Source organism: Dermacentor andersoni, chromosome 6 (genome assembly GCF_023375885.2).
Source record: "Dermacentor andersoni chromosome 6, qqDerAnde1_hic_scaffold, whole genome shotgun sequence".
NCBI lineage: Eukaryota > Metazoa > Arthropoda > Arachnida > Ixodida > Ixodidae > Dermacentor > Dermacentor andersoni.
The window spans coordinates 109,169,958-109,196,154 of record NC_092819.1 but is presented as its reverse complement, the minus strand read 5'-3'; the positions used below and the strand labels follow the sequence as shown (position 1 = coordinate 109,196,154).

The window sequence follows — 26,197 nt, the reverse complement described above, 5'->3', positions numbered from 1 at the left end:
GTTGTGACCGAATAAGTTGTGAGATGTTCGCTTTGTTGAAATGATAAGGGAGTTGAACCCGAAGCATATGATATGGATAAGCTGTTCTGGCCCTTGGCAGTTCCCATAATTCAACGTTGCGCATTTTGACTGTCATATGCTTTCGAGCCAAGTTGGAGACACGTTTTACGGTGTAGGTATTTCTTCTAAGATCGATTGCGTAGCGTTGTGTCAAAATTCATTCATACATATTCGGCATTAGTAAGAAATCCAGCTGTTAAAATAAAGTATTGTTGTAAGTGTGAGGAACACATAGGATACAACCTATGGCCTTTTCTGTGTGGTATGCAGTGCATTATTATTAAATAGCGTTGTAGTACCCCAGGAAAAAAATAGCAATAGCTTAAATAAGTTAAGAACAAAGATTTGTACAACAGAAAAAAAACTAAAAAGAAACACAGCCTGCATAGTACTGCAGCCAGCTGAGACAAGTTACCGTTTACCATTTCCGCATGAGCATTCCGCATCATAAGCTGCTGAAACGCAGCACCGAGACACTCGACATATAGACCAATTGGTATGATCACGTTATTAAACTGTAGTGGTGCACATGTGTGAACATTTCAAATTTTCGCCCTTAAAAAACTGCCTTTGTTTCGTTAACATTTGTGGTTAAAGAACGATGGTTTGGCTAGTGCGTCATTTTCTTTGATCACGACATCTGTAGGATTCTTCGGGTGACAGGAGTGCTCGTCTCATCTGCATATCAGAATAAATATCCTGGTTTTTTCAGTAGTTACTACATCCTTACTATATATATGCGATAAAGCAAAACCTCCCTATATTATTCCTTGTCGCACCCCTGCACGAAGCGGTTTTAAATAAGATGCTTGACTATTTATAACTGCTCGATGCATGCGGTATTGAACATACTTCCGTGTTAATTTCAAAAAGACGCCAAGAGTGACCCAATAGTTAAAGCTTTCTGGTAGGGTAGTGTGATTTAAATAATTAGAGGCTTTGAAGGAATCCACAAAAATACCAAAGCACGTAGCTGGCGTTCACATACCTCGACGCGAGTCGCTTGAGTTCTAATGACTATCGTGCTCCATTTACTGTCTGTACATTTCTTGTCTCTCAGGTTGTCTCCACATTAGCAAAAATACGTGACAAAGACGAATAAAGAAATTGCACACCTGGCCCACGTGATTAACGAAGGTAGTGGAACACTCGTTAACAATGTCGGCAAACATACCATTCCGCGCGTGATCACATGTGCGATTAAGAGGAAGCTTTAGCTCGGGCTCAATTTCGGTGAGGCCTATTCAAATACACGTAAGATGCAAAAACGCTCTTGGCTGAACCAATTTTAATGAAAGTTGTTGCATTTGAGAGAGAAACATAAATTCTAGTGACTGTCGCAAGTGGAATTTCAATTTAGTGCATAAACTTCGTGGAAACATATTTAAAGAATTCGCAAGTTCGAAAAAAGAATAGACCCCCGAAGTTTACAAATTAATAGCTCTGCATCAAGAACAGATATCGCGGTTCTGTCAACGGCATGCATAAGATAAATAAAAACGGACAAATTGGATATGTCAGTTCATATCTTACGTGAATTTGTTACGTTATGTACAAGAGATGTGCAAAAGCTGTATTTCCATATTAAGTTTTTTCAGATTCATGTGTAACATATCAATTTGGTCAGCTTTATATGCACTATTAGATGCAATTCAGAGAATTGTGATATCATTTTTCCTTGCTGAGGTACAGAGTTGTAAACTTGAAATTTTCGTTTTGTAAAAATCTGCCAATTTTCATAAAACATTAACAACCTAAATCCAAACCTACAAACTAATAGTCAGTAGATTTGAAGTTTGTCTTTTAAATGCAACAAACCTTGTCAAGTTTGGTGCAGTGATTGCAGAGAAAAACGAATTTTTCTTTAACATGGATTTATATAGGAGCATTCCAGCTAAAGCTTCCTCTTAAATTCAAACGCTCTAATTGGGCCAATCCAGTGCGAGCCACCTTGGTCACCGCGCACTCGGAGAAGCATTGCAGTAGTAATCTTAGGATTCATTGTTTGTAAATTATTACAGCTTAACAGGGCGGGGAAAAGGAAACTAAGACACCCATGAGGCTCCGTACTTATGAATGGGTATTTATTCTGCCATTTGACTGTATTTATTTTGCCACCCACAAGAAGAAAAAAAAAGTTCCTACAGAGGTAGTGCAGAATTCCTTTCTGAAAGTGGGAGTGGTGTCATTCACATTTTCTTTGCAGGTGGCTAGAAAAAAAATTATTCGGGTCCCAGGCGCTATCGGAATACGTTTAGACCAAGCTTATTTTGGGTTCTAAGCAATAATTTTTACGCTTAACGAGCACTGGCAAGTACGGCCGGCACGACGAAGCTCGGCGTGTATTCACCTAGAAACCTATGGCTCATCGTAACCTCAATCGTAACACCAAGAACATGTGCGACAGAATGCAGAATATAACGCTACACACCGGACAGAATAGGTCGAGCATCAGGCTGCTGAGCCAGTCGACCAATATTCGAAACGCACCATGGGACGCACAGTTTTGTTGTTTTATTGAGTAATAGCTTTTACTTAGCGACACAGCCGACAGCAGCCACGACATGCCAAAACCCTGGGGTGACTAGAGAAGGAACGCTTCGCTTCAAGAACTTGGTTAAAATAATTACTGAAGCGAGATTGACTCTGCAGTATTGACAATTGTGGTGTTTCGACAAACGCACGTCTCCAGAGAGAGAGAGAGGGGGGGAGAACAGCCCACCTTGACGTCGTACTTCTTTCGCGCCCTTCCGACGCGGAAGGAGAGCCACGCGTTCACCAGGGTGGAGCCCACCCCGACGAGCACTACGTAGCCGTAGTCGCTGGGCACCTCCAGGCTGTATGTAGTCATGGCTGGAACGACGCGACCTGCGAGACGAGCGCATAAACAGGCCATCCTTGGTGTAGCAGAAGCGCAACACCGCAAAGTTGTCGCGAAAGTCGGTGCTTTGACACCATTGGTTGAGTCGTAGTGGCGGTGAAGAAGCAATGGATGTCAAAGTGTGAGTTATAATTCTAGCTTCTGATTGCAAAATTCCCGTCGTAAATCCATTCGCTACGGCATTGCAGACACATCGGCCAAAAAATCAGACCCTATCGCGCACACCACACCGAGCTCTGTTCGTGCTGCGCTAAATTAAAGCTGTAATTTTAGACGCAGTGTATGCTCCTAATTGTCTACGCAAACTCTTTCAGACATGCTATTCGTGCGATCATCTTAAAAACAGATTCTGGAAGTATTTTGCTGTAGACTTATCTTTCTAAACTTCGTTAGATATATCGGATCCACAGGTATTTTCAAGTCAATATTGAGTAGCCCAGTATGTATGCCCTTTTTGCTTTCTATATGAAGTATCAGTTCTAAGGGGGAATGTAAACATGCAATTGTACTGTCATGACTAGCAGAAACGAATTTCAAGTGATCAGTAAATGCACTCGCTATTTTTGAACGGTCATGGGTAGTACAGTCAATGTGAAACATTTAATAGTCATGTGATGTAGGAGCGCTTAGTGGCAAACGTCTGACTGGAGATTCGAAAATAAATTGTGGCAGCAATACAGCATATTATTACTGTTTATTGTGTGCAATTTGGCGTGCAAGGTGAATATAGTAAATACTTCATCTTTAAATCAACCGTCCCTACGCGAGCGCTTTCCTTTACTGCGTTGTTTTTAGTTTCCTTTATCTCCGCCATGCAGAGCTATACATCGAAAGATATTTGTGTACGTTTTTTTTCAAGTTTTTTGTCAAGACGGCAGAAACAAAATGATCGGCACATTCTTTAACTAGATATTTACACTATTGCTAAAGATCCGCTGCGTCATCACAACTAGCTCAAAAGGCATCAAACATGAATGACACCTGGTGCATTATTGAAATAACAGTTCTTTTATTTACACGTTTTGAGGTCTTACGTGCCAAAACCACGATATGATTGTGAGGCACGTCGTATAGTGAGAGACTCAGGATTAATTTTCACCGCCTGGGGTTCTGTACCTAATGCACGGTCCATGGACGTTTTTTTTGTATTTCGCCCCGTGGAAATATGGCCGGCGCGGCCGGGATTTGATCCCGCGCCCTCAAGTTTAGTACTAATTTCTTTTATAGAAACTAAGACAATGAGAAATATCTCAATTTAGATTTTCGTACCAGCCACAGAGAATTAGCGGCTGAGAGATGCCAGAAATACTATACTTTGCATTTAAAACAACCGGCATGGCACTCATAAAGCTAATGTACATCATGCGATCTCCAGGAATATACGCGAAGCTTGCTTTGTTCGGTTCTTTGTTAAAGACACTGACCTTGTTTAGCGGCCATTTGCAATTTAGGCCCAGACAACAAAATTGGACACGTTTAGGCAAGAAAACGCTTCCCTCAAGGTGACCTTCTTGATCTCGAACACCAGAAGCACGTACGGGAGTACCCAGAGTCCATATGCAATAATGTACACCGAAGACAACTGGCCCTGCATGACGCATTTATGGAAGTACTTGCATACACCAGTGAATGACCCGTTACCGTTCCGTTGATGTCTCATCATGACATATGGACGCCACCAGGTTAATGCATTTGCAAGCAAACGTCCACTGACCTTTCCCGCCCTTGGTTCCTGCCTGCTGACGCCGCTTTACTTCCTGCTACAAACCAGCATCCACTCGCGTTTTAAACATTGTTTTGCTGGTTATAGAAGACCCTCCTGCTCTGATCAAGGCTTCCTTTGCGCCTCTTGTTACCTCCGTGCACGGTACACGCTTGGCCCAATTTCTGTTTGTATTGTAGCTTGGTTTGTCCGGTATCTCCGGAATGGGAGATAGATGCCCTAGTTGAGCGTGGGCCGCCGCCGTATGCACTCTTCTGCAGGGTTTTGCGGCGTTCAGAGGGTTGAACGCGATTTGTTTAGCGTGGACGCTTTTCACCGAGGAATTAAAACCGCCTTTCAGGCCGGGGACAGCGTGCGTCCGTATGTTTATCCAGTGAGTAACCGATGGCTCCGCGCCCCACCATATTGGCCAGAAGCTAGCACCCTCAAAGTTAGAAAGAGACAAGGAAGACCTGGTTTTTATTGCTCTGTAATCAAAGCGATAAATATTCATTTACATGCCGGTCTCCAAACAGCGGCAGTGTAGCCGTGCAATAAAACGCGAAAGGTTCCTGCAAGGAACCATAAGGATAGGAACGAAAAAACTAAGTCTCACTCCAGAGTAACAAGAAAGTATTTGTTACATACTGAAACCATTGCCAGAAAAGGAAACTGATGTTCTGGTGACCCCAATGCACCGCGTGACGTTCAACCGACCGTTTGCAAGCTAAATGCAGCACGTGGGCTGGAACATTCGGACGCACTGGGAGACTCTCCCTTCAACAAGATAATCAAAAGGCATTTGCTGCTGCATTGAATTGTACGTTTTAGATGTACCCACTTCGCTGTTTCCAACAACTACTCTATAATTAATTGGCGTGGACAGTTATGATCCATTTATGCTATGTTGATTGAGCGCTTACCGGTTCGGAGTTCGGTTGGGTTCGATTTTTCTCTACTGATGGCGCATACCCACTATGAAGTAATACTGGGCGTGGTTATGAGGATGATAATGATGATGATACCTGATAATGGCACACACCTGCAAAGGGGGATCGGTGAAGACGAGGGCGATAGAATAACAAGAAAACTGGCGGGTCGAATAATGCGACCCAATTTGCTTCGTCTTTCATATTGAATAAGCGACATTTTTAGAGAACAAATAACTGCGTATAAACTGAATGCCTGATCTCTAAGGATGTTTTTTCACATTTATGACGTAAATTTACCTAACATTCACAGTCAACATAATCGATACAGCGCATGATCTGTAGTTATATCGTCAGCTAGAAGAAGAAGAAACATTATTGAAGAATAGTCTGGCAGTTCTTGCTGTGGTGGCCTCAGGTGGCGGCTCGAAGTCCTTGGACTCGGGCGGCACCTTCGGCTTGCCGGACGGCCCAGCGGCGGCGACGCCTACGGAGAAGGTCCCCGGCGGCTCGCGCATCCGGCGCGGCGTCGGGAAGAAGCGAGCTGGAGCCTTCCCGTACTCTGGCAACGGCCGCGATTAAGGACGCGTAGCGAACGCAGCTGGTTTGATTACCGTTGCTGCCGGCACATTTCCAGAGCATGTGTCGCAGCGTTGCTCATCGTCCGCAAGTTTACCCGCGTCTGTTGGATATAAACGCGGATAGCATTGGTGTAAGATAGCGGGGCTAGGGTAGGTGTGTGTGTCTGGAGCAAGCGTAAAGTTACGGCCTCGTTCCTGTTCAATTTATCGTGCGGTGGCGGCAATGTGCGTCTTTCGAGTCTGTAGTGTTGGGTGAGGTCTCTGAACGTGGTTAGGCGATCACCCCACGCCCAGTGTGTTTCTTGTTGCTGTATTTCTGTTGTAGTGTCCCGATCCGGCAGATCCGATGCTCCGCTCTCGGGGCCGGAGGTGGCGGCCAAATTATCAGCGGCGGCTAGGCGCGTGAGACCTCGAGCCGTGGCGTGGGCCGCCGCGTTGCCCGCGAGCGGAACATCGGTGTGTGCCGGGGTCCAGAGGAGGAAGGCTGTAGAATTTTGGAGTTGCGAGGGCGATGACGAGTCGCCGTCGTCAGAAATTTGGAACATGCGGACCGCTTCCCGCGAGACACGACCGCGCGCGAAGCTGTGGATGGCCGCCTGCGAGTCGCTGATCACGATCGCAGCGTTCGGCACCGCGACGAGTGATAGGGCTATCGCGGCATCTTCGGCCGCCTGCGTGTGTCCCGTGGTCCCCGTGGCGCTCGCGAGGCACTTACCCGTGCGGTCTACAACCGCGATCGCGTGTGCGCTTCTCCCTCCTCCATATCGCGCCGCGTCTACGTACACCGCCTCCTTGCTCATACCAAACTTCTTCTGAAGGTCGCTTGCTCTTTTGTTGCGTCTCCCGGCGTGGTGCGTCGGGTGCATGTTCTTGGGAAGCGGCGGGATGATCAGGCGGTCGCGAACCGAGGCGGGAACCGCCTTTTTTTCTCCATGCTGAGTGTGGTACGTGATGCCGAGCGACTCGAAGATGCATCAACGTGTCTTTGACCTCGATAATCGTTCGTATTGCGCAACGTCGTGCGCCTCGATTAACTCGTCAAGTGAGTTGTGAACTCCGAGCTCTAGAAACTTGTCGGTGCTCGCGTTGAGTGGAACGCCGACCGCCCTCTTGAAAGCCTTTCGGATCATACATTCGACTTTGTTTTTTTCGGACCCGATCCACTTCAGGTAGGGGGCAACATACGTTATGCGGCTTATCGCGTACGCCTGCACGAGACGGATCGCGCACTCTTCACGCATACCATTGCGTCTATTCGTGATGCGACGCAAGAGGCGGATCGTGTCATCTACCGAACGACGAAGTATTCGCACCGTCTCTCCGTTATGGCCGTTTGCCTGCAGGTGTAACCCTAGGATTCTAATTTTCTCTACGCGCGGTACGGGAGTACCATCTTCCAATATAATGCGTATGTTGGAGTATTCCCGTTCCTCTTCGCGCAGGGTTTTACGACCTCTCCTTGTGGTTTTGTAGAGTAAGAGTTCGGACTTGGTAGCCGAGCACTCGAGGCCCGTTCCACGCAAGGAATTCTGAACCGCATCTGCGACTGCTTGTAGCGTTCGCTCGACGTGACCGTCACATCCTCCCCCGGGAACCCAGAGGGTGATGTCATCCGTGTAGAGACTGTGATGTAATCCTTCTACTTCTGTTAATTTCTCGGGTAGACCGAGTAGAACTAAATTAAAGAGTAATGGTGATATGACGGATCCTTGCGGCGTGCCGTACGTACCCGTCTCAAATTCCGGCGATTCCTCGTCGCCGACGACGACGCATGCGCGCGTGTGTGCGAGGAAATCTCTAACGTAGTTATGCATTCCTTGGCCTAGTCCTAATGTTCTAATTGTTTTTAATATCGGTTCGTGTTTAACGTTGTCAAAAGCCTTTTTAATATCTAAGCCTAGAATTGCCTTAGTGGAGCTGGTAGTGTCGTCTACGATCTGGTGTTTAAGCTGAAGCAATACGTCCTGTGCGGAGAGGTTGCGGCGGCATCCTAACATGGTGCGCGGGAACGCGTCATCATCTTCGAGAAAGTCGGTCACGCGGGTGAGAACTGCGTGTTCCATGACTTTGCCGACACAGGACGTAAGCGAAATCGGTCTTAGATTATCGAGCGTAACTTGCTTGCCAGGTTTAGGAATCATGATAACGCCGGCCCGTTTCCATGCACGCTTCGGGAAGGGAACCCCCTCGCCAGCACTCATTGATGTGGGCCGCGAGTCGCGAGATTGACTCCTGGTCTAGGTTGCGGAGAGTCTTGTTGGTAACCCGGTCCGGGCCGGGCGCCGATCGAGTGTTTAGTTCGAACAGGACTATCCTGATTTCCGATTCGCTAAATTCCGCGTCCAGTTTCTCGTTTGCGACGCCGTCCTATTCGGCGTGCTGGATGCTTTCGGCCTTCTTAACGTAACGGTCCCGTATTGCGTCGAGGAAGTTATCGCCTTTAATATCTCTTACTAGTCTACGAGTCTTGTGGGCTTGAGCGGCCCGAGCCTCCTCCGGATGTAATAGGTGTCTAAAAAGGCGCCAAGCGCTCGCCCCGGTCATCTGCCTCTCGAGGCCATTGCACGTGTCTTCCGATTGTGCCCTGCATACCTGGAGTGCGTGTTCTTCGATGCCGCTGTCTAATTGTGCTGTGCGTTTGCGCAACGCCTTATTATGTCTTTGGTATTTCCATCTCTTTAGGAGGGCTCGCTTTGCTTCCCACATGTGTAGGAGCCTGCTGTCAATTATTTCGAGGTTCGCCTGTGGCGGAACGTCGCTCGTTGCTGCGCCTACGTCCCTTCTGAGCGTCTCGGTCCACTCGTTTATGTCCGTAATCGGCTCGTCGCCTCGCCCCGCTTCTCGCTTCTTGCGGAACGTGTCACACAAAATATTTTTTTTGGGCAAGCCACGTTTTCGTGAGCGCGCCGGGCAGCGGCCGTCGACGAGGAGCGTAGTCTGTGTGGCGGAACAAAAACGAATAATAATAATAATAATAATAATAATAATAATAATAATAATAATAATAATAATAATAATAATAATAATAATAATAATAATAATAATAATAATAATAATAATAAATTCTGGGGTATATCACGCCAAACACGCTATCGGATTATGCGACACAACTAAGTGGGGGCATATAGAATAATTTAGACCACCTGGGATTCTTTAATTTGCCTCAAAATCCAAGCACACGAGCGCTTTTGCATTTGCCTCCATTGTCGGCAGGGTCCATAGGTAAATACCCCGATCGCAAATCAACTGTTGAGAAGTAAGCAGCAGCATGTAAGTAGTATCAATTCACGGTAGCGGATAGACATCCTTTTTCATCACTGCGTTTAGACGTCTGTAATCCACGCAGAATCTCCAGAAGACATCTTTTTTTTTTGGACCAGGATTACTGGGACTGCCCATGGACTAGACGACTCTTGAACGACACCTCTATTCATCATCTCCTTGACTTGCTGTTCAATAACTTTGCGCTTGGAGGATGACACTCGGTAGGGCTTCTGGCGGGTGTGGTGTGCTGAGCCGTCATCTATTCTGTGACGAGCGCGGGGCGACGGTAAATGAAGCGGTGCATCTCCATGCGTGAAGTCGAATGCAGCCTCATGCCTGGCAAGGACCTGTACCAGCGCTTGCCTTCCGATGTACACAGAGCCTTGCTGATCATGCCAAGCATAATGTCTTCAGAATGGCGATTATCGCAAGGAAAGCAAGCTGTAGAAACGTCCGCAGTTAGTGCCCGCTCTTGAGCTTCATGCGGCTTCAGCGAAGAGAGCGATTTTCAAACCGCGAGGAAGGACAACTGGCGTGGCGGAACAGTTCAGCGCCCACAATGTGTCGACTCCTTTCCTCATGCACACGACAGAGCAGGGCACAAGAATATATTTTTTTAGAACACTTTATGCGGAAAGGTCTAACTACTTGTGACGCTCGGCCACAACGAGAACAGCCGCATTACAATATCCATTACAATATCAATAAAGAAATGCGTAGCGTCGTGCATTAAGCTTAACAAAGGACATCAGAAGTTAGCGTTTAGATTCGCCAAGCTTATCACCACTCAGTAGTTGGAAATCGTCCTGGCGGAAAGCTTTCTTGGCAATTCTCGACGCACCTCGCCCAACAAATACCTTGGCATCTTTGCAGCTTCCATAGATGGCGCGAGACCCGAGGAGCTGCGAGAATTCAGCAACAACATCTTGCCTGTGCCAGATGTGCCGAACCCTATGTGGTCCGGTAAGTAGACTAAATATTTTAATAACTTCTCAGTAAGGGTTTCTCCAAGAATCGGCACTTTGCTGCTGAACGGCTCTGCTAGGGCACGATGGCGTAACGCAGAGAGAATATTGTGTCTTCCGAGCCCGTTCTCAATGCTCAAATTTCCCTTACAAGAATTCTCGTCCTTCGTGCCATCACAATCGTTTGAACTTCCGATGTATACAAGAAAGTAGTGATCAATTATTTGTAAGCGCATATAATATGCTAAATATATGTGAGAACTTTATTACCGATACCATTAACTCAGACTGAAAGACCGTGCGCGCAGAATTCAAGTAAAACTATCGTGCTCTAAGGATTCTGTGGCAGGAGTGAGCTCATTTGTGTGCTACTGGCGGCGCAGGCCTTGGCGTTTCCACTATGCATATTGTGGAGTTAATTTGATAACATTTTTTTCGTTTATTGCTTATTTCTTTTTTCAGCATCATGCCGCTAAAATCTCAATAAACTGCGTTATAGAATGTTGCTGCTGAAGCCCTGCTTCACCTGAAGCATGTTGTTTTCTTCCCAATGTAAGACGCACCAGGGCATTTGTAAAAGGGCATCATTTTGTATTTTTTACAACCGCTTTGACCACGGGTCAAACACTCTAGGTCACCTTGATCCCCTGAGCTCATGCGGGTGCTGCCTGATTTCAATGGTAATCATCAACGTGTTTACTTTTTCACTGCTGTAACCTCGTGTTACAGGATTTAATTTCCTTTCAGATTTTTCTCCTGCCGGTCTTGGGCGGAAACTTAGGTGCCACCCGTATTACGCTAGGTCTTTGAAAGCACAAGCTTTTCTCTGCAGAATATTGGTCATTGAACATTGGTAGATCGTGCAACGTGACGTGCATTTCATTCCATTGTGTCTCAGAGGCTCACATGTCAAACACCAATTACCTGACCATAAGGATGGTGTCGATCATAGAAGAATTGCACTCAATGAGACGAGATGTTTTTTTCACAGGCTTACTCGTGGCTGCTGTGATGTAGCGGCTTAAATATTTGAAACGAACAGCTGTGATTAAAATTCGCCCCTGTACACCGATGTGCGCAAAGCAAGTAAAATTTTGAACAAATTTTAGCTGCAGATTTTCTTACGCTGTTATATTCTTTCAAACTGCCGTCGTGCCAGCGGCGGTACTGTGCTCAATTGTCGGGAATGGGTGATAACCGGAGGGCGTTTAAATTTCAACGCGGATTTTGTCACCCCTCATCGCTGAAGACCGTTCTTACGATCCACTCTTCTTCCCGTTCTGCCTGGTACCAGTTCTCACAAACCGGGCCTGCCTCCTTCCACCGGACCGGGGCATGTGTTCCGGCTACCATCATCACTTTTTTCTATGAAGCCGGCCTCAGAACGTGTCAAGGGTTCGTCTACCGCGGCTGCGGCGGCAATGCCAACAACTTCGCCTGCCTCGACCAGTGTTACGAAGCCTGCAGTCCGAGGCAGCGTCTGCTACCACGTACATAATGCCACAGGGTGTAACCGCAGCTTCACTGCTTCTGATTTTAAGGAGATGCTAATAGAATTATAAAGCATCCGCCATCTGGTGCCATGATGCTAACTTATGGAGAAAGCTGCTCAGTTTAGTGAATTTCTATTCACCTAACGACACATTGCAGTTTTTGGCGTTTTAGTGACTTACCAGTGACTGCTTATTCACGTGAGTAGCCTGGAAGTGGTCTATGTAAAATTTAGGAAGTTAGGCTATGTTCAGTTGCCTCGCCCTTACATTACCTTAAAGGGGGTATATGCGCCATCATATGTCTCTGCTTCCAAACACATGCCAAAAGCGTATTAGTGAACCATCCCGGTGCATCAAAGCTCCTTTTCTATTTTATCTATTGAATACTGCTAGCCAGCAGACCCAAGAAGAAGGGGCTGCAATTCAGGCATACAGTAGCAGGTTTAACATTTCGGAATTCAAAAAAGTGCACAAAACGACAAGTACAAAAGCACAAAAAATACAATGTGCTACTTAAACAAAACAAAACAGTTATGCCTTTTGTAGGCAAAATAAAATTTTAACATCTAACACTACTTACGAAAGTGGGTGGCTTGTTTTCACTTTCACAATCCTACCGTTGACTTTCCATGAACATCTTCTGGGCGCTGTAGTTTAAGAAAATTACCAAGGAATACATCCTGGGACAACTAAACAGAACAGGACGAGTAATTTCGAGCAAGCCATCATTATCATGAACACTTCGCGAAGTTTCGCTAAGAGCGCATTGTTTTATGCCATCTTCGGCTGGTGGCCTCTGAGCGCTCTGGAGCGCTCTCGCGAGCGGCGTTGTCTTCGGCTGGTTGAAAGAGGGCGCGCGCCCTACGTTCGGCTGGTTCTTCTCGATCGCTCTCCTTCATCTTCGAGCGCTCTGAGGCGCTCCGAGCCCTGTCGTCGGAGCAGTCGTCGAGATTGAAACGTCATCGCAGCGCCGCGTCGCTGCTGTTGGCGACAGCCCACCGTAACCTAGGCAACCTAGGCCGCTGCATGCTGGCGTCTCGACGAACGCTCGTGCCGCCGGCGCGTCCGCCGCCGGCGCGTCCACCGGTTTTCTCGGCAGCGCCGGGAGCTTTTGATAGGCGAAACATTGGACGTTGGCAGTAGTCACATGGTTTCACATCTGCCATTTCCTCCTCCGCGAGCGAGTCACACGTTCGGCTCGTGCGCTTGTCCTCTACCTCTGAGCTCGGGGAACGCCGGATCTGCCCAACTCTGCTTCGGGGGATGGAGGCGACCAGTCGAAGATACCATTAGTCCGCACCCTGAGGCAACATTGCAAAAAAGAACTTGTTACCAGCACTCATCCGGCGTGGTCATTCAACCTGGAACAGAGAGTAAAACATTTCCGCGTCCCACACACTAATGGCATCTTCGGCTGGTCGTTTCTGATCGCTCTAGAGAGCTCTCGCGAGCGGCGTTGTCTTCGGCTGGTTGAAAGAGGTGCGCGGCCTGCGTTCGGCTGCTTCTTCTCGATCGCTCTCCTCCATCTTCGAGCGCCCGGAGGCGCTCCTAGCCCTGTCGTCGGAGCAGTCGTCGAGCTTGAAGCGTTTCCAGCAACGTCATCACAGCGCAGCGTCCCTGCTGTTGGGTCCACCGTAACCGAGGCAACCTAGGCCGCTGCATGCTTGCGTCTCAACGAACGCTCGGAGCTTTGGATAGGCGAAACATCGGACGTTGGCAGTAGTCACGTGTTTTCGCATCTGCCATTTCCTCCTCCGAGAACAAGTGACTCGTTCAGCTTGCGTGCTTGTCCTCTACTTATGAGTTCGGGAACGCCGGATCTGCCTGACTGCTTCGGTGGATGGAGGCGACCAGTCGAAGACAGCATAAGACTCGGATTGGTTCTACTGTATGTCATAATAAGGGCCTGGTGATCTAGGATACAATTCGCAGATTTCGGCATTAACACTGACGACTATCCATCTTCGTTGCAAGCATAGGAACCATAACTTATTTGTGTTCATATTTTATATACCAGATGTATCGCGCGATGATGGTAATTTTATTCATAATTATGCTCTTGAAGCAAAAATTGTCGGCTTTGGATGGCTTGTACTTCACTTAGTAGTACAGCAAAAAAATCGCATCACACAAGAGCGGCAGAACACTGAATGTATCAAGGGATTACGACCACAGGCAAAGTTCTGCTCACAAGTTCAAGAAGGCACACAAGGTGGTGCTGGAACAGGTAGCACAAGCATTCAATATTATTTACGTGAGTAATTCCACGAAGTAGCTATAGTACAGAAAAGAGTCTTAGATACTCGCGGTTAGCGCCTTGTCCTGTGTCATTCTCAGCTCTTGCCTTGGCTTTTCGCATTTTATTTACCCACCATTATCATACGCCGCCGAGATGCCCAACATTTGGTAGACTGGGAGACGTTTACTTCTCCTGACGTGTAGACCAAGTGCACTTGAATATAAAGGGTGTCTCAACTATTAGACACCAAGATATAAGAATATGTAAATGCAATGTAGCATTTGCAGCACGCAACAGAACTAAGGTAATCCTGTTTGCCGTCGCTTGGAGGTACTCAGATTTCCTTGCATTCCGCCTAATTGCATAATTTGTAACAATTAATCAACGTATCAAATATATTAATTAAATAAAAATCATCAATTAAAGATTTGAGAGCTACATGAAAAGCTCACGCTACAGCTTTTTGTTGATCAATACGTGCTACATAAAAGTATTTTTGGGAGCGTGAAAGGAGGCCGCCAATACGCGCAAAATAGCCGCGCGACTGGCCGCTCGAGGCACATTGCCTGTATTCGCGGGCTTCATTCACGCTAAGAAAAACACTTTTATGTAGCACGTATTGAGCAACAGAGGGCGGTATCAGGCATTTTTCATGTTGCTCTGCAATTTTCTCATTGAAACTTTTCTTCTAATTCTAATATTTGAGAGGTTGAATAATAAAGACTAATTTTCTAATTATGTGGAATGAAATAAGTTACCTGAGTATCTGCAAGCGACAGCAAACAACAATACGATGGTTCTGTCCAGCTACAAGGCATCAGTATATCTTTAAATCTTGGTGCATGGTAGTTGGGGCACCCTGCATAACACGCCAAATGGCACGATGTACATACATGAACAGGTACGTACCAAGCATGGTACGCACGTAATGTACAACTACGCTAAACACAAGCGCTTTGTGGATCGTTGTACATCCCTTGGAAACATTTAGTTTAGCGTAAGATTAGGCAGACTTAACCAAAACATAACGAGACTACATAGGACGTGAACTGGGGCTTCGAGTCCTCTTCAAGCCAAGATAATCATTCATGAGCCTCCTACCGTTGCTATACATCGACGCGTGTCACCTGACTTCCAGACACCGCAGACGCCGAACAACCTCATAGTGCGAGGGCATTAGCTGTTATCAACTAGGGAGTCAGGCAAATTGAGAAATAGCAAGAGCCTTATATTTATTCGCCAAATGTTATGAATTAATGAATGAATGTTTGATGTTTAATGGCGCAAGGGCCAAGTATGGTCAAAGAGCGTCATGTCCGTGATAATGAGTCCGCAGTGTAATTATGCGTTCTATGAAGTTGGTGTGACGTGGCTGTAAAGGGGCCTTAAAAATAGTCGCTCTAATGTGCGTAAAATCTGTATAAGAAGATTATGGCAATGACGTATGACGTGTACTATGAACTTTGAGATGCATTTAAAAGGAATAATACGATGTGTAATAATATATCAGGTTATAAGATATGCTAGAGCCCTACTGCCTCCTTAGAGCCCTTGAAACACGAGGGCCTGGAGGCATGTGCTACGCAAAACAATTATTGCAGCGGCATCCTCTGGAGTGAGGATGCTCTACGAATTTAAAGGGCTTATAACATGTAGAACGACGTCATTTAAGAAGTTGAGGACTCCCTTGGTGTTAAAAAGCGGTTCCTTACCAAGAAACATACCTTACCCGACCCTCCAGGAGCACGTGGAGGACGGTCAGCCTCTCACCGCATCTGCCACAGGCTGGAGATTCCCTTCCAGTAAGCAAAAAATGATGGGTCCCAAATGTGTGTCCTATTATGAGACGACAGAATAGGACATCGGTTCGCCGTGATGTTGTTGGGGAGGGCCAAGAACCTAACTGTGGCTTTATCACATGCAGTTCGTTATTTATTTCCGCGTCCCACATGTGTTGCCAGTGATTTCGCAGTTTCTTTCGTATGTAAGGTTTCAGATCTGTGAGAGGCACTGAAGCAGTGGTAATAACAGCAGGTGATGCAATTGACGTGGCCATCTGGTCTGTCAGAACGTTACCTTCGTTTCCCCTGTGGCCAGGTACCCAGCATATAATGATATGCTGGTTAGATAGGTGAGCTTTGCACAGGTCGGAATAGACCTCAGTAAGTACAGGATTTTTATGTTTGCAGGGTGACATTAAGGCCTTCACCACCCTTAGGGAGTCTGTATATATAACGGCTTTTTGGAGTTTTGATTTCTTTATATGCTTTACAGCCGACAATATAGCGTAGGCCTCTGCCGTAAGGACACTTGTTTCTGGATATAGTACATCGGATTCCGAAAAAGATGGACCGACGGATGCATAGGACACTCCGGCATGTGACTTGGAAGCGTCTGTGTAGAACTCTGTGCACGAGTGCTTGTACTGAAGTTCTAGAAAATGCATTCGGATTTCGACCTCTGGAGCATGCTTTGAAACTTTTAGAAAGAATACGTCACATTCTGTCACCTGCAAGTGCCAAGGAGGTAATAGCTTGGTTAGGCGCATTACACGATGCTCGAGGAGTGGGACATGTATTTCATCGCTAAGCTCCTTCACACGCAGCGAGAAAGGCTGTCTTATAGAAGGACGATTGCGGAAAAGTGTAGCACACGTCATATCGGTAACGGTATTAAAACATGGATGTTCAGGATTAGAGTGCACTTCAAGGCATTATGTAAAGCTGATGTATGACCTCTGCAGGTGGAGCGACCACTCATTCGATTCGGCATATAAGCTTTCAATCGGGCTCGTTCTGAAAGCGCCAGTCGCTAAGCGGATACCTAGATGGTGGACAGGATCCAGCATCCTCAGCATGCTCGGGGTGGCAGAGTTATACACTACGGCACCATAATCCAATTCTGACTGAATTAGGCTCTTGTAGCGATTCATTAGACACTTTCTGTCACTACCTCACGTAGTCTGGGATAGAAGTTTCTTTAAGTTAATTACTTTTAGGCATTTTTCTTTCAGATATTTAATGTGTGGATGAAAGTGAGTCTATAGTCAAGCATAATACCTAGCAATTTATGCTCTTTGTTGGTAGGTATTTGTTGTCCACACAGTTCTAAGCAAGGATCCGGGACCAGACCTCTCTTTCTTGTAAAAAGAACACAAGAACTTTTGTTACGATTGATTTGAAATCCATTTTTCTCTGCCCACTTTGACACTTTGTTCAAGCCATGCTGTACCTGTCTCTCGCACACTGCGAGGTTGCGGGATTTGAAAGCTATTTGAATGTCGTCCACGCAGGCAGAATAAAAAATGGCCGGTGGTAATGAAGCACGAAGCGTGTTCATCTTCACAATAAAGAGCGTGCAGCTGAGCCCGCCTCCCTCGGGTACACCAGTTTCTTGCGTAAAAGGACGTGACAGTAGATTGCCGACTTTTACCCGGAAGGTAAGATTGGACAAATAGCTTTCTATTAGGCTTAGCATATTACCATGGATGCCCATTTCTGACAACGCTCTTAAGATTCCGTAACCCCACGTTGTGTCGTACGCCTTCTCCATATCGAGGAATATGGATAAGAAAAACTGTTTGTCTACAAATGCGTCATGGATATTTCCTTCAATACGTACAATATGATCAGTTGTGGAGCGCCCTTCTCTGAAGCCACACTGATAGGGATCAAGCAGTTTGCTCAGTTCAAGGAAATGAATGAGTCGCCGATTAATCATTTTTTCAAATACCTTACAAAGGCAACTTGTGAGGGCTATCGGGCGGTAACTTGCCACTGAGGAAGGGTCTTTGCCTTGTTTCAAAACAGGGACCACAATGGCTTCTTTTCATGCGGTTGGAAGGTATCCTACAGCCCAAATGATGTTGAAAAGTGCGAGTAGTGTAGCATGGGTGTCATTGTGTAGGCTTTTGATCATTTCATAGATGATTCTGTCAGATCCCGGTGCAGAGCTCTTGCATGCGCTCAACATAGCTCTCAATTCGGCAATACTAAAAGGATAGTTTTACGGTTCATTCTGTCGACATTTTCTTATGAGTGGCTTAAATTCTTCTATTTGTTTATATTTGTGAAAGGATTGCGAATAATGGTTTGAACTTGACACGCTCTCAAAGTGCTCCCCAAGTAAGTCTGCCTGATCTTACAGTGTATCGCCCTATGTATTTACCAAAGGGAGTGAATATGTTGGTCGCCCTCTTGTTCTATTAACCCTGTTCCAGACTTTTGCCTCATATGTAAACGAGTTGATACTCGATAGAAACGTCTGCCAACTTTCTCTTCTAGCCTGTTGGCGGGTTCGCCTGCCTTGGGACTCTACTTTTTTAAAGTTGATAAGATTCTCTGCAGTGGGAGAAGCGCGTAGCAACCCACAGGCTTTGTTCTGTTTCTTACGGGCGATCCTACACTCGTCGTTCCACCACGGGACACGCCGTCTGCATGCCAAGCCACTTACTTCAGATATGCATTTAGATGCGGCATCTATAATGTAGGCTGTAAAATACTGCACAGCAGCATCAATTCCTAAAGAAGACATCTTATCCCATCCCACGAGATACTAGTGAGAGTTCGGAATTTCTCCTAGTTGGCTGTATCAACCTTCCACCTAGGAGCCTGTGGTGGGTATTCGTTTTCTTTAGATATTCTTAGCAGTATGGGGAAGTGGTCGCTCCCGTAAGGATTGTTGGTAACTTCCCATTCAAGTTCAGGCACTATAGATGGGGAGACTATGATGAGATCAATTGAAGAAAAGGTTATGTTTGCAAGACAGTAATATGTGGGTTCTTTCTTATTCAGAAGGCACGCACCAGCAGAGTAAAGGAATTGTTCAACAAGACAACCTCGCGCATCTATGCGAGAGTCGCCCTACAGGCAGCTGTGCGCATTGAAATAGCCAAGAACAAGATAAGGTTCTGGCAATTCATCTATAAAGGACTGAAATTCATGTTTATTGAATTTGTAATGTAGGGGTATGTAAAGCGAGCAAACAGTGATAAGTTTGTTAAGAGCTCGAACCGCCACTGCTTCAAGGGCCATTCGTAGCTGTAAACGTTGCCACGCTATGCCTTCTTGAATTGCAATGGCAACACCACCCGATGATGCGACAGCATCATCGCGATCTTTGGTAAAAGTAACGTATGTCGAAGAAAGTTTGTGTGTTTTGATTTTAAGTGTGTTTCCGGTAAACACAGCACTTTTGGATTGTATTCGTGGATAAGTTCTTGCACATCATCAAGGTTTATAAGAAGATCTCTGACGTTCCAACGAATTATTTGTGTATCCATATTGCAAGTAAATAGGTGCTGTGTGTACAGAAACAGAAGTAGTAATTACAGAGTTTACAGAGATTAGATTACAGAGCTCTTTCGAGGTCCTGTAACAGGGGTTTTACCCTTTCTGGAGCGTTCGAGGGAGCCTCGCCGCTGCTTAGGCGCTTGGTGCGCCGTGAAGGTAGGTGTAGTGTCCATTGCCTCTTGTGAGGCGCCGGAAACGCGCTCTTGCGAACGAGAAATTTTGCGAGAGGGTCCTGCCTCGGAAGGCAAATCCCCTGCGCCCACCAGCCCGGAGGTCGATGGGGCTCCCTGGAGGATTTGGCTGCGCCGGCCGTTGTCAGCGCTGGAAGGGACCTGGGAGGCTGAGGCAGCCTCGGCTGCGCCCACCTTCGGGGTCGATGGTTCCTTCTCCTCGGTTGACGGAGCAGCGCTAGCTGCAACCGCCGCGGGGGTAGATGGCGTAACTGCCGACTCACAGCTTGTGGGTCGGACAGCCGCCGGAGGCCGTTGTGACGCTGCCCGCTGACGCGCCACTTCGGCAAAGCTGGCCTTATGAAGGTATGCAACCCGCCTGCGTGCCTCCTTGAATGAGATATTTTCTTTCACTTTGATCGTTACGATTTCTTTTTCTTTCTTCCAGGATAGGCACGACCGCGAGTACGCGGCGTGCTCCCCATCACAGTTTACGCAGTGGAGAGCGTTCTCACAAGTTTCAGTGGTGTGTTCTTTGGCACTGCATTTAGCACAGGTCTGGTGGCCTCAGCAGTTCTGTCAACTGTGGCCGAATCGCTGTCACTTGAAGCATCTTACGGGATTTGGGATGTACGGTCTCACTCGGATTTTCACATAGTCTGTCTCGATAGTTTCGGGCAGGTTGCTTGAGCCAAATGTAAGCATTAGAAGCAAGGTATCAATTTCTTTTCCGTCACGTCTTATTTTAATTATTTTAACATTGATCACGTTCTGATCATTCCAACCCTCTAGAAGTTCAGCTTCAGACAATTCTAGCAGATCAGCATCGGATACAATGCCACGGGTAGTATTCATGGTACGGTGTGGGGTCACTGTGACTGGAACACCCCCAAAAGATACAATTTTGGACAATTTTTCATATTGTTTCTGACTGCTGAGCTCTAGGAGATCACCGCTAGCCATTTTCGATGCTTTGTATCCGGGACCGAAAACTTCCGTCAGAGATTTCCAGACTACGAAGGGGGAGATCATTCTCACCGTCTTCTCAGGCTTATCAGAGTGGATGAAATGAAAGAGGGGAAAGTTCTGTGTACGATTGCCAAAAAACTTAGACGTCTTCCGTGCACCATCAGGAAGTGGGGGGAAAGAAGTTTCCATGAAAATACGTAAACATTCGGCAAGAGCGCCGACCGCACACCACGGAGCCCAACGAGGGGACGCGGCAGAGCTTGTGTACAAGCCTTCACGACGCCAGCCGTACGCCGTCACTATAACCAAATATGGTGTACCCAAGGTAGGAGAGCCACACAAGGTTAACCCTTGCCGCTGTGGAGAAAGGAAGTAAATGGAAGAGAAAAGAAGACAGGATAGGTCAAAAAGTGAGAGATAAAGACGAAGGTTTGAGGAGAGAGACACAGGAAAGGGCGACTGTCGATTTCCCCAAGGTGGGTCATTCTGGAGGTGCCGTCTACGTGAAGCCGAGTCCAAAGGGGTGTGTTGCCGCCGCCGAGGGGCCTTAAAGGTCCAACACCCGGCATTGGCTCAACCCCAGGATCCCCTTTTCCCCCGACAGGGCTAAGCCGCGCACGGCTACACGCGGGAGGGTCCAACCCTCATGTGCTCGGGGACGTGGTGTCGCGACACACCAAACGCTTGCTGACGCAGACGCCCCTGCGGGGCGCCTATTTTTATGTCAAGACCAGGACGCAGTCCCAAGCAATCTCTAATCACCGCTGTATTGCGCTTGCGATTTTCGTAATTTCATCACCCTGCCTAAATTTCAGCTGTCCAGAAAGGCAGCTGCACGTTTTTATGCCAATGTCAACTAGAATGTCAGCTATCGCCGTTTGCTCTCTGATGTACCCCACGCTCTGCCTGTCTCTTAACATTACGCTTAACATGTTCCATTCCACTGCTCCTTGCGCGGTGCTTAAATTATTCCAGGACTTTCTTGTTGACTTCCAAGTTCCTGCCCACTTCCCATTTTTTTATTTACTTAGAAAACACCTGACAGGCCCTGTCGGGCATTGAGTAAGGGGGGGCAATGTAGCAAAAAACTGTTAAGTACAATGGAAACAACTCAAAAATAAACCTAAGGTAACTGTACAGTGGCTGAACTAAAAAACAAAACAAAGCACAGCAGGATCAAGCATAGCAGATATATAAGAGGAAGGAGATTATGTAAAACGCACGCACAGGCGTTCACGAAATATTTTACGATCAGTTATCGTGACGATATCATCGGGAAGACCATTCCAGTGGGATAGGGCACGAGGTACAGCAGGTAAATTGAAAGCAGTGGTTTAACCGAAAATGCGCTTGAAGCTAAAATGATTATGTAACCTTGAGGACGTGCGGACGGGGGTTTCGAGGGGTAATATGCATGGCTTATCGTAATGAATATATTTGTGAAATAGACAGAGCAAAGCAATCTTGCGGCGGATGTCTAGGGGCTGTAAATAAATATCGAGCTTGATATGCGTTATACTTGACTTTCGATTAAAATTCCGAGTTATATATCGGGCAGCTCTGTTCTGGATGCGTTCAAGCACGGTTATTAAATATTCTTGGTGTGGTGACCATACAGCTGATGCAAATTCTAATTGCGGGCGTACGAATGTCAGGTATGCTAATTTACGCACGTCAGCAGATGAATTTCGCAAGTTGCGCCTCAGAAAGCCAAGGGTTTTAGATGCAGTTGCGCAAATTGTAGTGATATGCGGAAACCAAGAAAGGTTACTAGTGAGGTTGACACCAAGGTATTTGTAAGTAGTGGTACCTGACGGATTCGTGTTATTTATGGTGTATGTGAATATGGAGCTAGTGTGCTTGCGTGAGAACGATATATTATTACATTTGGAAGGGTTAAGAGACATTTTCCATATATTACACCAGTCGGTAATAATGTGAAGGTCATGCTGCAAGACGGTATGATCGTTAATGAAATTAATTGGTCGGTAAACAACGCAATCGTCGGCGAACAGTCGTATGCAGGAGGAAATGTTTGAAGGTAGGTCGTTAATAAATATTAGGAAAAGCAGAGGCCCCAACACACTCCCCTGTGGTACACCAGACGTGACCTCAGTGATAGGAGAAGGACAATCGTTAACAACGGCAAATTGACGACGAAGCGATAAAAAGTTTCTAAGCCAAGAAAGGGTTAGTGAGTCGATACCTAGATGAGATATTTTAGAAATGAGCCGGCAATGGGCAACGCGATCGAATGCTTTTGAGAACTCCAGGGAAATGGTGTCTATTTGTTGACTATTGTTCATACTGCTGTGTAGATCAGTGGTAAACTCTAGTAACTGTGTTTCACAAGATAGGCCTTTCCTGAAGCCATGCTGTTTCTGAAAGAAAAAGTTTTTTTTGTCTAGGTGCGTGTAAACGTGCGAGGCGATTATGTGTTCAAATAGTTTGCATGACACAGATGTTAGCGATATTGGGCGATAGTTTTCAGGCCTATGTCTATCCCCAGTTTTAAAAATGGGGACAACCTTCGCAATCTTCCAGTCAACGGGCAAGACACCAGACGACAAGGACTGCTTGAAGGTATGATACAGAATGACACTTGAAGTAGACACTGTGTTTTTTAATAGCTTAGTGTTAATATTGTCAATACCACAGGCAGATGTGGTTTTAAGTCCGTTAATGAGGCTAACAATGCTTTCAGTTGAGATAGTTATGGGTTCCATAAATGGGTAATCGTAATCCGGAACCACTGGAATATCGCACTGGTCTTCCCTTGTAGAAAGAGAAGAAAAATATGCATTAAATAGCGATGAACATTCCCTGTCTGAAAGAGGTTGTTGTTTGTCGTCTAGCAGAGAAATATCAGAAGTGTGACCTTGTGTTAACGTTTGCCCAATTTTCAAGTCTTCAGGAGAGAAGGTAAGTCGTGAGCGAAGTACTTGTCTTTAGAAGTGCGTAAGGCTAAAGTGTACTCACTAAGGAAAGTTTTGTGCTTGCTCCATGAGTACTCGCTTGCACGATTTACAGCATTGCGGTACAGACGTTTTTTTTTATTACGTAGTGTTCGAGGCTTTTTTTATTGAACCATGGTTTAGACTTGTCGTTCGCTGCCGAAACGTACGGAATATATTTGTCTGCAAGAGCGAGTAATTTGTCTTTGTAAGGTATCCAGTTTTCGTTAACGGAACGTTGGGAAAAAGACAGCAAGAATGAGTCACTGAGAAATAACTAAGTTCAGTGTTGATGGAAACGTAGTTAGCTTTGTTGTAATGCCAAAAATTTTTTTTATATTTTATATTTGCAACGGTCTTCAAGGGATTACTCATTATTTATTGACAATGAACGATAGCGAGAGCGCAGAAATTAGAACAATTGGAATTGATGCGCGAGTAATGAGTGACAGTATGCGTGACAATGGTATTCGTTCGTTAACCGTGACGAATACATATATTAGAGGCTTTACTGCGCAACATTTGGACGACACACACAGAAGAGAAACACACACCTCAGAGCGCATCACACCACGTTGCGCACATCACACAATGTTGCGCAATCAAGCCTCTAATATGCTATACCAACACGCTCAGTCCTCAACTTTGGCAAATACTTATAGCCATACTATACGGACACTACAAAAATGCCATAGTATATGGAACATGTGCAGTGAGGACAACGTCATTTCTTTATGTACGTAACACGTTAATGTTTGCTAACGGTCGCTTTTCTGAAACCTTCGGCTACCTTACTGAACTTGTGCGTTTTACGGGCCGAAAAACGTTCGAATGAAGGCTTAACTTACCCGGCTTCAAGATTAGGATTAGGCAAGCGACTTTCAATGATATGCAAAAGTTTTTTCATCAGTATATTGATAACTAAATAGCTATCAATTCCCTGTTAACATCACATATTTAACACGCTCGGGGACTGCAGCTTTCTTTGTAGTGACAGAAGTGCACATTTGAGTTCATCTGTTTAACACTCTGAGACAAAGTGTTTTGCACAGAAAGGTTCATAGCAGTCACGACGATGTATCCCAGTCTGTACGAACAAGAAGATAGGCACAAGAATATAAATTTCATTTTATTTATAATGTTGAACCGCAGGGCACGCACTGATATTGTACAACTGAAGTAAGTTAGTATTAAAACATTTTAATTTGATAGAAGATCGATGCATCTCACCAGTTACAGAAGTACGCACTTAAGTTTGACAGCGATATGTAGAATTTCAACTGCAGGTAAGCTTACCGGCTGTGAAAAGGCTTTTAGCAAAATGAAAATTAATAACTTGTCCAAGCGTAACGTTTTCAGTGAAAAAAAATAGCAGTAACACGCGTGCTCTTTTCCAGTTAAGTGCAATCATTCCTAAATCTTTCTAGATATCTCAGCACATAGGTAGGTGTACTGCTGGTTAAAATATAGCACACATGTGTAAATACAATATATAGAAGAGGGCCGACATATAAAGTAGCACACTATGGGGCAAAAGTTACAGCATGAATAAGGTGCCTCAGAAAGGCTGGCGAGCCTTTCGATAGGACCTTAAAATATAGGGTTTTACGCGCCAAAACCACGATCTGATCATCACGCACGCCGTAGTGGGGGCTCCGGATTGAATTTGACCACCTAGGGTTCCTAAACGTGCGCCTATACTTAAGTAAATTGATGTTCTTACTATTCGCCCCGATCGAAAAGCGGTCAGCATGGCCGGGATCTGATCCTGCGACCTCGTCCTTAGCAATGCAGCATGCCGCTAAGCAACCACGGCGGGTGTTACTACAACCTATCTTCGTCAAAGGCATCTGTGCTTGTTAGATGTTGCATGGCTTGGCAAAGGACTGCATTTTACTATTTTGTTGTTCCCATTTAGGCTTTGCGAAATGAAATAAGAAAATAGCGGCAATTTTATGTCCGCTGAGTTCTTTTTTTTTCAGCTCTGAGATCGGAGAGCGCAATCATGTTAAAACAACTTCTATGTGGTTCGCGCAGCGCTGGGTGTTGTGTCCTTGAAGATAAATTCACTAAGGCCGTAATGCATACTGCATACCGTAGTGCACGCTCTCAAAGTGTGCACACCGTAAAATAAAAGTATTTCTCATAATTTGCCCAATACAAGCATGTGGGGCTCCCAAATACACATCGCCTCAGGACCACTAGATTGATCCCTAATAAAGGTTGTCGACCAAGTTTGAGCATTTGCCTCGCAATATGGCGATGCTGATGGCCTGACGACGATGAACGACCTGAATTATGCCATGACGACAGGCTAATAGAGAGTATCGACGGAAACAGAATATAAAATAGCCCTATAACGTAAAAATATCCGAACATGTTTTTATTCGAATCTCCAGACGTCAACGTTGCGTAACCGCCGACGCAAGCATTGGGCGGCGACACGCAGGGTTGTCTGAAGATACCAGTCAAACGCTCTCCTTATTTATAGGATCTCACTTTCGATGGCTTTAAAAACGAATAACATTGCCTACACTGAGCGGCTTGTCTTATCTAATTGGCTGACAAGAGGCGAGGAGCACGCTCAAGAGGAGAGGGATTCGATGGGGCCCAGCAACTGCACTCAATATCGATAACCGGATCAAGAGGGTGGTGCCGGCGTCTGTGATTGGTCCGCTTTCCCTGACTTAGCTTGTGGT

The 26,197-nt window shown here is 45.9% G+C and overlaps 1 protein-coding gene across 2 annotated transcripts in view; it reads right to left on the bottom strand.

The window, feature by feature from the left end:
• LOC126522304 (glutathione S-transferase 3, mitochondrial-like) overlaps nt 1-26,197 on the bottom strand; it is a 150,760-nt gene that overhangs the window by 43,652 nt on the left and 80,911 nt on the right. The window contains exons 1-2 of one of the 2 annotated variants that reach the window (XM_050171032.3): nt 5,567-5,630; nt 2,783-2,928 (exon numbers count right to left, since the gene is read on the bottom strand). In XM_050171032.3, the coding sequence (XP_050026989.2) occupies nt 2,783-2,911 (129 nt within the window). In that variant the 5' untranslated portion in view covers nt 2,912-2,928; nt 5,567-5,630. Of the gene's footprint in view, nt 1-2,782; nt 2,929-5,566; nt 5,631-26,197 lie in introns of those variants that run through there. The other variant, XM_055066338.2, reaches the window with a different exon arrangement.